We start from the raw sequence: 12,553 nt of genomic DNA, 5'->3' as shown, positions 1-12,553 counted from the left end.
AGGCAGAGTATAAGACTGAGGATTTGTAGCTCAGGTGACTGCATAGGGTTTCTATCTAAGGTAAATCAGCCACAATTAGTCAAGCCAGTAAAGAACAAAATAGGTTTTCAATCTAGAAATACCAGAGATCTTCACAGTGAGACTACAAGGAGCAATTTATCATTAATATTTTTGGGATGATGATTATGAACAGCATAGAGCAGACCTTCCTCACACAATAAGCTACATCGACAACCAATAGCATCTATAGCAGATTTAAAACTCACCCAGAAATAACTCCTTTTCCCATGGAATTTCCCTGCGAAATTCACTACCACAGATTAACAGATATAAAAATAATCAGTTTAAAGAAAATAGAAGAATCAACACGAGCTCATCTAGGACTTCTTTACGTCCTTTATGTAGAATAATTAGGGCATAAAGAGGTCTTCCTGATTTAGATGAAAAGTAGGAAGAAGAGGGTAACAGCACCAGATTTCACTGTCTGGTACTGTGACCTAGCCAAAAAGAGCAGTGTTTTTAGAGCAAGTACAATATTATCTCCCTGCAGAATAATATCACATTTAATTTTACTTTTCTTGTTGTTTATGAGGTGGGTTTCTTTTTCTCAACTCCTTATTTTACTTTCATCATGCTTTTTCATGGTGAAACACCTTTACAATTTAAAAACTACACAAACAAGATGCACATTTAAACAATACACAGCATCTGTTGTAACAGGTCTTCATGGATTTGCTGGACAGGCTGCATTTCTATACTGTTAGTCTTCTGTCCTGAATGTTTGCAAATCCTTTATCTGAATCACAGCTGAACTGATCATCAGCCTATTTTCCTTTGTTCTTACCTGATTTTTGTTTATCTTTTAAAAATCTTTTAAACTATGCTTACATTTATTACTCTGCTATCTTGTCTAACTTGTTCCCTAAAAATCTAAAAATATGATTCTCTTAGGTGTCTTCCACAGCATCCTCAGTTTTCCCTCAAATGTTGTGCTTATTACTGCAGGAACCAAGTCTGGATCCAAGGAGCCATTTCTAATTATTTAGTCCAAACACATGTATTTTACATGTTAAGAACTTTGGAAGACAATTAAAAACATTGTGCCCTCATTCAATTTTATATTTTCAGTGGTCTTCCTTCAATTAACACTCAATAAATGTTTACAACAGAAGACAATGAGCAGAGGAACATGGATTGACACATTCAGGACCGTTGCTATGTCAGTAGAGGGCATCGCATAGAGGGATATAATTTGCACTACAGTGAAGAGCCAACACAAATATTTTAGCCATTCTTGTAGGGAAGGCAAATGAAGTAGAAGTATATTGAAAGGGGATCATGAACAAATTAATACAACATGTCTCGCTGTATTTTTTTCTTTCCTTTGACTCTTGGAGTGCTCTCCAGTGCTCTCTTGGAGTGCTCTCCAGCAGCTGTAGCAAGTACTGGATGGGAGAAGAGGAATCTCTCTACCTCTCCATTAAGATAAGCATGCCTAGGTTCATATGCTCTGTTATACACCATTCCCAGGGGTTGTTTCCTTTCAATAGCGTGAGAAAGGACAGGGACAATGGAATGACAGGATGTCAGCAGAATAAAAAATAATTTTCAAAAGTGCTCTGCATCAGTTGAATCTTCCAAAAACTCCAGGCTGAATCAAATGCTTTGGAAAACTGAACATTAATATTTCAGAGAAAGTGAGCGGGAGAGAGACTGGGAAACCCCATCTCAGTCTTTGCTTCTGGGTTCTTGAAATTTTGGCACTGATCTTTTATGAAAAGCTGTCTCAAATCTGGCTGGGAAACAAGAATTCAGTCTCATGAAGAGTGTCAAGACTTTGGTTCTGATTTCAGGTTTTTGGAGGGTTATCAGCTTAGTATTTGGGGGATTTTAGTTTTGGGGAAAGAAAAAGCAGGAGAGATGTCATGTGTTATCACCTCACTCTGTCATTTGTTCCCCTCCTCTGTCACTTTCACTCTTTCGTTCCATTTCTCCAGAGAGTTGTTCTCTGGAACAGAGAACAATTTAGGATATTTAACTACAATTCGGGTGAGCCTGGCTTGAGTTCCTGTTCCATCTGACCAGATTGGACCTAATCCTCAGAGTATCAGCAGGCCCAGAAGGGGCTGGCTAATCATTTCTCAACATCCCACGCTGGACCCGTGGCAAACTCCTAAGTTCTTTCCACTGAAGTAGATATGGCTTTGTGGAAAGTTTCCATTTCACTGAGCCAGCATTTTTACGCTAAAGGAAAAAAAAAAAAATGTGTCCGGCTCTAATTGGGCTATAATGAGTAAGGGAGTCATAATGACCCTTAACATTTCAAATCTATAAATGAAAGCAAGTTTTACATAAGATGAGCATTGTTTTATATTGAAAAAGTAATTTACTGAATTACCCAGATCCTGCTTTCTTTTTGTCTTTTTTCTTCTTGTTGGCCTTCTCTTTTTTTCCTTTCTTATCTGGCTTTTTGTCTTGTTTCTTCTCACCTTTGCCTTTCCCACTTTTACCCCTTTTTTCATCTTCTTCTTCTTCTTCACCATCTTCCTTGGATTTCTGATTTGCTTGATTCTTCCTGGCTTTTGCAGGGTCTACATCAGAATCACTGCCCTCGTTTCCAGCTGCTCTTCCCCGTCCTCTACGGTTTCTGTGCCTGCGATACCCAGCTCTCCTTGTTCCATCTTCATCATCCTCATCCTCCTCACCACCACGGCTGGCTCTCCCTCTAGCATGTCCCCTTCTGGTTCTCGGTGTTGCTCTCTTCCCCACTTTATCTGTGATAGAGGAAAAAATAATAACAGAACACATTAGCAAAGGCAGTATGTTAGAGGAAGGACTTTCCTCCTCCTTCATTGACACAGATAATCAGAAAACATCTGAGTGTGGACCCAAAGTAATCCACACTACTGACCTGTTCCTTTGATATTTTCTTCATTCTCAGCTGCACTGCCTTCTTCATTGTCAACATCACTGCCATCTGTGGAATGAAAATAAAGGCCAGTGCAAGTGAAGTGTGGATCAGTCATTGGGAACGTGGGGTTTTTAAGAAATTCTTGGCAATTACTGCATTGTACTCCCTAACACCATTTCACAAACCCAGCTTTTTGGAACATGCCAAAAGTTTTTGAGAAATAAGATGAAGACAGAAAAAATAGTTACACTTTCCTTCAGCACTCAAATAAATAAGCCCCAAACTGATGCTGTGAAGAACTCCCTCTCATGGAAGAAATATGTAGGACAGGAGGACCATCAAAAAACAAACATAATAGCAATATCCCACAATTTGGGGAAAAGAACAAGGAAGATTAAAATGCTTCTCAGGTAATTCTCAGAGATCTTTTTAAACATATGAAAGATAGGCACTATCTGAGATTAAAGAAGATTAAAATAATCATTTTCTGATTTGAATGACTGGGGCGCATGAAGCTTCACAGCTGCAGTATGGCTGCAGAGAGCAGTCCCAGAAGAAAGAGGAGACTTACTTTCCATTCCAGCAACCAAATCTCTAAGCAAAGTGACAAAACTTGACCCAGCTTGCTCGTATGCTGTACCACAGTCCTCTTCTACCAGTCAGAAGAAGATAAAAACATTGGAGCTTCTAAGAGAATGAGCTTATTTACAGAATCAAGTAGTATTTCTATGCAGAAACATCTTTGGTTTGGGGTAGATCTGTTCTTTGAGCTTTTCAGTCTCAATAAGTTCAACAGGAGATGCTGTCTCTGCTACCCATCAGTAACCAGGAAGGCATCCCATTCATTTACCTGGTACACTTTGAAACTGGCATCATGCATATAAAGAGAAGAAATAAAATACGCCTCTCATGTGCATTATATCTGTCATAATATTTAATTAATATGCTCTCTGCAAATATTGGTGCAAATATACTATTGAACAGGTTACTCTTGAAACTACTAGTGGCATTCACCAGTAATGTTTTTGTCAGAAGCACCCCAACTAATACCTGAGAAGCCGGGAGCTATTAGGCTCTCTTGAGGTACCTTTGATCTTGTACATGTGGGACAGTACTTGAGACACAGCAGTGAAATACGTAGAAATACATAGTAGCAGGAGATTAATGAGAAGACTAAAAAATATTACCATGAATAGAAATAGGCAGCTGTCATTCTGCTCCTACGTATCATGTAAGTTCCAGATGTATGTTGTCTAATTCCTCCTCCGTACAGACAGGACAGTTGAGGTCACAATCATGTCATAGTGGGGTTTTTCAGGCAAGAAGGAACTACATTTTTCTTCTTTTTTATTCGTCTGTAACACTTTCGAATTTTTCTTTATATTATCTTACTCTATCCATTCACTAGTTTCCTAGTTCTTTATATAAATTTTAATAAGCCACTAGTGATTCATCGAAAATTTATACACAAATTTATTTTTCTAGAGACTACTGTAGCTAACTATCGGGCACAACTTCTTAGCTTTATCTAGTATCAAAGAAAAGTAGTAAAATATGTAATGCTGCAAACAAGAGGGAATCTGGGGTCATTTCACTTTGTGCAGTAACAGGCAAAGGGCTATAATCCAGAATTTGACAGGCATTTTAAAACCGGAATAGAGTTAGAAAGTCTGTCCATTTCATTGTAATTATTTTTTCTAGCATTTCCACAGCATCTGCACAATAATTTTTTAAGACTATACAAAAATGTTATAATTCAATATCACCAGTGGAATGTGAAAATAAGCACTCCTTTGTTCTGTTTGGACATATGCCTTCTGCTGCTGACAGTAACAGGATCTGCATTTGAGAAAGATCATTATGTTGCTATTGAAATCTTGCAAAGATGAAGCCAGATGCTTCTAAAGAGATACTTTTCATGCAACAATAGGGCAGGGTCTTGTATTGCAACTAATGCTTTTGCTGGTCTCCTCCAGCCAAGCAGAAATTCCCAGGAAAGCACTTTAATGGTACAAGATTGGCCTCGCTGCAGATTCTGATGAGTGCATACAACAAGCAAACAGCTGGAGGTTTATTTTATATACTGGAACATGCATTAGAAATGAAAGTGTATCATGCTCAAGTGGACATCAGATAGGTATAATGGTAGAAGTGACAGTGGACTAAGCAACACAAAAGCTTTGGCAGGGCAGGAGGTAGCTGTTGGGTTTAATTAATTCTGATAGTGTAAATGTAACAAATGCGTTAGTCAGAATCCAACATTTCAGGTAAAATAGTGTTCAACTGATTAACAGATTTCAGGTTGCTTGAAGAAAGTATTGGGAAAACTGCAAGTAGGGAGTATATCTGAGTGGTGACTCCTGTCTGTTTATGTCTTTTTTTCATCTAAATCCTCAGCCACACGAGTGATAAAGAATAAGTTTTTAAAGAAATGAAGTAAAAACATAAAATCAAACAAAAGCCTAGAAAAAAAATGACCCGTGACTACATGGAAGCATGCAGCTAGAAGATTACTGGTTGCTACAGACATTCCCAACAAGCACAAGTGCAGCTTTAAAAGTTATTTCTCCAAAAATTTAAAATTATAGTTTCAAACTGAACTTTAAAACATTCCTGCCTCCACAGCCCCATGCTCACAGAGAGATGAAACCTGTTGTTATGAACAATGTTAGAGGTTCGTCCTTCTAATTCTGGTGTATCCACAGAATAAAAGATCTCTCTGAGATCTTGGGGTATGATGCAGAAAACATTGTATTAATATTTATTTTTCAGAGAAGCTGGAAGTTAAGGACAACACTCTAACCCTCCAGCTACCTCACACTTTATGTCATGGGCTGTGTCACTATCATAAAAAAGGGAGCTCAGGGTAGAACTAATTCGGTTGTGTCAGCTGCGACAGCAGTTTGTAATGTTCATGAGGAAAAAAATCACTGAGGAGAGGGATGAAGGACCTTTAGCACCCCAGAGGTCCGTCCTGAATTGTGCGTATGCATGTGTTCTTACAAGATACATAGCCACCCCACACCACATCCACATTACAGCTAGCCCTGGCGACTTGTAATTCAGATAGGCTGTATTAATAATTATCTTTTTGTGTTTGGGGCTTTCACAAATGTCATTAAAAGACTGATGTTGCTAGTTAATTAGGCATATGAGCATTAAGAGTCATAAGTAATCATTTCTGTACTTAACATTATTATTATTAAAAAGCTATTTCAGGCCATTAACTCTGTAATACTTATCCAAGAGGAAAGCAAGAGGCTGGGCAGCTCATAACTCAGCACTTCAGTTGTTTGTGGCAAACTCAGTCTTACTGAATTATGGGAGAAGCTTTTCAATGATAAACAGATTACATTTCATGGTGACAGTAAATCTAAATGCAGTTTAGTACTAAATTTAAATGTTCTTCGATAAACCACAACATAGAGAAACAGTAGAGGGCATTCTCCAGGCACTATATTATCATCCTGTAGAAAAAGTATAGTCCATAACTCCTTATGCTCTAGGAAACCAAGTCACTTTCTGATTTTTTTTTTTTTTTCCCCACAGTAGTTAAAGGGAAACTTTCTCATCTTTCTAGACTAAGGGCGGGGAAAGTGTAATATGAGTAAGCTATCATTTTACTTGAAGTCTTATTTATGCTTTAGACTATAGACACAAATAAGCAATAAGACTAAAGGAGGAAGTCCTGAGTATAGGCTCAGATTAACCTGCTAGTCAGAGACTGCAGTGAAGACAGAACATCAGACAGCTCGGGAGAGAGCTCAAAATGTTGACATGTTGTCTGGTGGCGAAATTAGGGACAGAAAAAAATGTATAAAACCATAGGACTCTGCTATATGACATGTCTGTTTAGTAGATTGTGGGAGGTGTTGTATCCTTATCTTCCCAAGTTATTTGTACACCACTTGCCAGAGGGTACTACCTAGATTTAATGTTTGGGAGATTTTTAAAAAATTGTTTATACTGACAAGTTTCCTTGATTTTTCACTGGGAGAGGGATAATGACTCTTGGAATTACTCCATAAAATATGGCCCACTGTTGTGATATCACTGCTCACATTAGTGCTATGTAAAACTTACTACTCCTAAGCAGTTCTACATGCCGATACCATAAAAAAGTTCCATGGTATACAAAGTAACCTGTAATTCAAAAAATACTATCAGACTTTTGGCACATGTTATAAAACAAATTTCTACTCTATTTATTAATTGCCAAGCCAATGAAATGGTTCATATGCAGGTAAAGCCTCACAAGCAATTATTATGTCTCCCTCCGGACTGAACTATGCTGGATTTTTTTCAGTGCCAGGGAGACATCAGCTGAGATAGCTAATAAACTGGGTGCCCAATATGTAGAAATGTCAGCAATGCGAGATCATATCAGACAACAAATGCATGTGAAATATTCGTCATAAAGAGTAGGAAGAGCTGTGCAATGTTCAGTTCCATATGTTTTTGCATATATTTCTTTACTGTTCTTTCTATTCATGTAAATATGAGAATGCCTCACAACACTTCCATAACGATAAATATCACTAGAAGTAACAGCTGTGAAACACACTAGAAAATATATACCAAGATCTCACAGAAAGTCTGTGGTGAGAGTGAATTTGTGCAGACTTCAACATCCCGGCTTTGAGACCTTAACACTATAGACCTCATCCTCTTAGTGTATTTCCAGTCATTGGGAGAAACAGCTTGGTCTGCCTTGGGCACAGAAGGGGACTTGAAACACAGAAACAACTAAAAATTTAATTTATAGAACAACTTGTACACTTTGTATTGGAGACCATGCTTGACTGTTCTTCTATGTTTTTCCCAGTTAGTGTTGCAATCTTTTCTTCCAGTGGTCTAAAATAAAAATCACAATCCAAAAAAATTCCTGTCCAGCAATAGCTATAAATTTATGAAGTAAAATAATAATTCCTGTTCAGCTATGCTACCATGAGTATACTGCTTATTTTTTTGCACCTGAATTGGCAAGGTAGTAAATACTAAACTAAGCAGAATATTTACACTACAATTTCATAAAGCCACTAGTGTCTCAGAAGACTTACTAGTCTTAATGTCTTTGCTGTGGCCTGCAGACTTCTACACATAACGAGTTTCCAGAAGTTGCCTGAGGGGCAATAAGCTTTCCCTCTCTTCAGATTACCAATAAAAAGAATTTGGCCAACTAATTGTAGCCCAGTGAACATTTAAAAGTTACACATGATGATCACAGGGAACAAATGGAATTCTTTCAACTCACATCCACAAGTTGCTGGTTTGTTTTCTACTGGTAAGGACAAAATTACAAATGTTTTATCAAAATGACGAGACTAAGCTTGTATAGACCAAGTTGGCACTGTGGCTGGCACCAGGCACATCATTTGATTGCACTTTCCTCTTTCCAGTTTTCTTCTGAGCTGTAGTTACACACCACAAGGTTTTAGTGTTGTCTCTCAGTGTCTGAGTCAGGACGTCTCTCCGGCAAATTTCCCCTTCAGGGGTAAATAGGTTTATTGCACAATTTCAGTGAAAGAATTTTAGGTCAAATCTGATTTTACTATTATAAAACCTACAGAAGGCAGAGGAGGAAGATAATTCAGTGAGAAACCCCTCAGTATCTCATTCTTTTCAGGAAAGCATGGATATATGTTTGCAGGCCACTGTGTCTCATGCTATCTCTGTGGATACACCTGCATTACCCTACTTGTGCCAAAGACCTAACCATGTAGCGCTTTGTCTTACCCAAGACTAGAGATCTGACCAGCTTGCAGGACACACTGGTTACTGCAACAAAACAAGGAGAATACATATTTGCATTGCTTCTTCGTCACATGGTTGGGTTGATGGTGGACAATTTTTCATTTACATTGCAGTCTTTAGTGCAAGAATTAGGATCAGAATATTAAGTGTCCAACATATTCTGGGAAGTGTGAGACTGCAGTAAATCATAGCAATCTGACCTTTCCAGGTTCTGAAATGTTATTTACTTAGCTTATTGTCATTTGTTCATAGTACTGTTAACACAGAAGGAACATGTTAACATGGAAAAAATAGTTTATGTTCAAGTTATAAATCTAGCAGTCCTACTGGATCTGAAGTCAATTGTGTTTTTCACTATCTCATAAGAAGACAATTATTTAAGGTTGATACCTGAAGCTGACCAGCTCACGACAGATTCCCTTTGCTATTTTTAGGGAAAAGGCACTTCCCCTCTGATTCATTTTAAATACCCACTCTGAAGATTTGTGCCCTAAGTCTTCTTTTCCTGTATGAGAAGCACAGAACAATGAATTCACATTCGTAAACATAGTGTAATGAACCATACATCTCCTACTATCATAGATATTGCAGAAGACTTATTATGAAAGAAGAAAAATGGCCAAATCAGGGCTTCACTAGAGCTAAAGGTATCAGAAAGTAAAAATGTATGGCCCTAGACCTCATTTTTGCCATTGTTGAGGTGGTCCATTCTTTGCAAGAATACTTCTCAAGACAGTCAGCAATGATGAAGAAAAGCTTCCTGCAAAGAAATTGCAAGTAGATTAATGCCTGAGCTGTGCTGACTAGCTCCAGCCCTCAGAACATTTTAAGTCAAAAGTGGACTCAGAACCGCATTCTGAAAGTATCTCATGTTACTTATAGTGGAACTCCAGCTTTTTAAGTCTCCTTAAATCAAGACTCAGTCTTGAATTTACTCACACGATCTCATCTCCAAATATATTAATAACTGTCATTAAGATAGTTAAATTTTATTATAAATTATGTACAGGATAAATTTTTGTGCAAGATGCATCAAAGAGTGATCATGATTCTACAGTCTAAAGATCTCAACCTTCTCCAATTAACAGACATGTGGTTTTTGTTCATTGTGGGAATGCAAACCTCTGTACTTTGAATGAATAATAAGTTACTGAATCAAAAGGTAAGTCAACTCACTCAGATATCTGCAAGCAGAAGGCAGATATTTAAGGTTAACTTAGATCCTTGATATTCAAAGAATTTGTTCATTAGAAATAATTATTAAAATGTGTATGTTCTATGGACAGGCTCAATTTTTTTTTTGTTCAGATAAAAAGTCTGCTGAAACTGGTATTTTTCCTGTGCTATATTAAAATCTATTATTCGTTCATGTTACAATGAGCTCCATTGCCATGTACTGCTTGAAAATCAAATTGGTCAGTAATGAGGCTTGTAGAAAAAGATGGGGAAAATAACAATGAAGGTGCTCAGACAACAAAAGGAAACAAAATAGGATGAACTCTTAAAATCAGCTATATGTTCTAGTCTGCTGAAATGTTAGGTAGTCCCTTCTGATGTTTTCTATGGAAGCAGATCCCATTTTATTACTACTGCATATTATAAATGTGGATTAAAAATACAGAAAACACTGTTTAGTAGTACCAGCCCTGGTACTCAGTGAGACCTAATGAATTCATTCAGAAGCTGGTCTCAAATAAGGTTCCTGACTATTCTCTTCCATGCTGAAGATCAGAAATGTCATGCCTGTTCCATAGGAAAGGATACATATTTTGGAAAGACTAGCCCATGAGAACCGAAAGTACTTCCCATATAAAAGAGTTGCTTTGCACTTTGCCAGAACACGCCATTAGGCATTATCATCCTACAAAAACATTTCTTACATCAAGAAGAGTGCATTATCAGCATAGAAATATTGTTAATCTTACTATGAAAAATGTTTGACATTTCATACCAAATATTGAAAGCAATAAGAAAAGAAGGCATTGCCTTTGTGCAGTTTACAGAAGCCACAAAATATCCTTGTTTATTAATCTTTCCTATAAACTGCATATAAATGTAAGACAAGTAATAGGGCTGTGGTTGCACTCTTGATTTATGAACCAGTGGAAAGCCACACTGCTATGCTGCAACTAACCAACTTACAGAGCAAAGCTGCTTTCGAAAACCAAGTAAAATACATTTCTGATCAAAAGATAATGAATTGGGACAAAGGACAGTTTGTATTAGAAAGAACAAGAAGAAAACAAAACTTGCACACTGTTGAGCTACATGCAGAAAATGGATATGTGCTTAAGATGCATAATTATAGTTGTAATTACCATTTCTTTCAGCGGTGGTTGGCTTTTCATGTTGAGGCATCACGACTGTATTTCACAGGGCTGCTCCAGCTGCTTCCTATGTTAGAGATCGTCTGAAGGCTGAAGGTTTCAAGATGAAGTGCACATCAGCATCGTCCTGTCTGCTGTCTGTCACTGAACGGATGGCACTGGTGAAGTTTCCCTGCCTGAAATATAAGAAGTTACTAATTTCCGAAGTGATTAATCTTTCATGATTGTTTAGCTTACTACTTAGGGTTGGCATGCTAGGGTCAAAAGAATAGAAGAAGTTGTTAACCTTCTTTATCATTATTACTGAAAAAAAAACCCACTCTCCTGCACTATACTGACTTACGACTATCACTAACATCTAAATGATTAAGTGCTTTACTGAGCAAGGATGTTGTACGTTGTCCACACAGACGCACTTTGATGCTGTATGCAAATCTACATTTCAGCATGCAGAGGACGTTACACAGATTTTTTTTTTCCTCGTGAAAGACAACTTTTCCCTTAGACATATTTAAATTGTGTAGCTTTAACAGCCTGACACTGATTTAAAACCTCTGAAGGCAAAAGGAGACAGATGCTGATGTACGTGCTGATTTATATCTGCATGTCCTTGCAGTTTTGTTAAGACTCCTTGCTTCTGTCTTTATGCAGATACTACATCCTAAGTTTACCAGTTTTACTCTGATTCACCTTGTATCTACAACACAAGACAAGCTTAATGGTGAAACAAAGCAAAAATTTAATTAAAAAGACAGGTCAGGCTGTTAAGTAAAAGATTTGAAACAGCTTATTATAAGTAAAATGACAGGTTACAAATAAAACAACATAAGATACAATTCTCAATCTGTATTTAAAGAGATGATTCCTTCAGAGCTTCCCCAGTATTCCTCCTCTGGAATTCTTTCAATGTGACACAGCTTGAAAAAAAAAACAGTAAGCATCTGCAAAACACCCCACATTCTCAGATGCTCTTGAGTGGTTTCTGGATCCTCCTACCACATCACAGTGAAAGCCATTTGTTTTTCTTTGGAGCTGTTGTTCAGATGCCTGAAGGAAGTTCATCTGGAAGTTTATCCAGTGATGCTATCTACCTTACTTATTCATTTTCAAATTTTAGCATTGAAGGGTTTTTTTAAATTATGAAAATATTTGTGCCTGTTGTTTATATTAACTTGAAATACAGTTTAAAGACAAAATGCATCCAGGTGTTTAGTCCTATTTCCTATGTTTCAAATATTCCCAGAGAGATTAAGTCTACACATACAATTATAAAAGGACCTACGCCTTCATCTAAAAAACATGTTTTCTGAACTATTATTATTTCTTTTACTGCATTCTCATATTAGTCATCATATAACATCCTAGCTCCTTTGCTTTTATATACTTAGGAAAGACTTCTAATGCAAAAACAAAATGCAAGAAAACATTCAAATAACCTCTGAAAATCCATAGTTACATCATGTGTAATAAGCCATGGTTTTAAGAACTCAGAAAAAAAAAGAATAATCATGCTCTAAAGATACAGTTGGTAGACTTCTGTAATAACATGCCAGAAGGTTGT

General features: G+C 37.2%; 1 protein-coding gene across 1 annotated transcript in view; it reads right to left on the bottom strand.

Annotated features, from left to right (window-relative positions):
- The window catches only part of TMC1 (transmembrane channel like 1), a 59,292-nt gene extending 48,269 nt beyond the window's left edge, over positions 1 to 11,023 (bottom strand). Inside the window, exons 1-3 of the mRNA XM_065657210.1 lie at positions 10,984 to 11,023; positions 2,912 to 2,977; positions 2,399 to 2,774 (exon numbers count right to left, since the gene is read on the bottom strand). Coding sequence (XP_065513282.1) covers positions 2,399 to 2,774; positions 2,912 to 2,977; positions 10,984 to 11,023 — 482 coding nt within the window. The remainder of the gene's footprint in view (positions 1 to 2,398; positions 2,775 to 2,911; positions 2,978 to 10,983) is intronic.
- Positions 11,024 to 12,553: the final 1,530 nt, after the last annotated feature.

Source organism: Caloenas nicobarica, chromosome Z (assembly GCF_036013445.1).
Source record: "Caloenas nicobarica isolate bCalNic1 chromosome Z, bCalNic1.hap1, whole genome shotgun sequence".
Classification (NCBI taxonomy): Eukaryota; Metazoa; Chordata; class Aves; order Columbiformes; family Columbidae; genus Caloenas; species Caloenas nicobarica.
The sequence above is the reverse complement of the archived record's forward strand: the minus strand, read 5'-3'. Positions and strand labels throughout refer to the sequence as shown.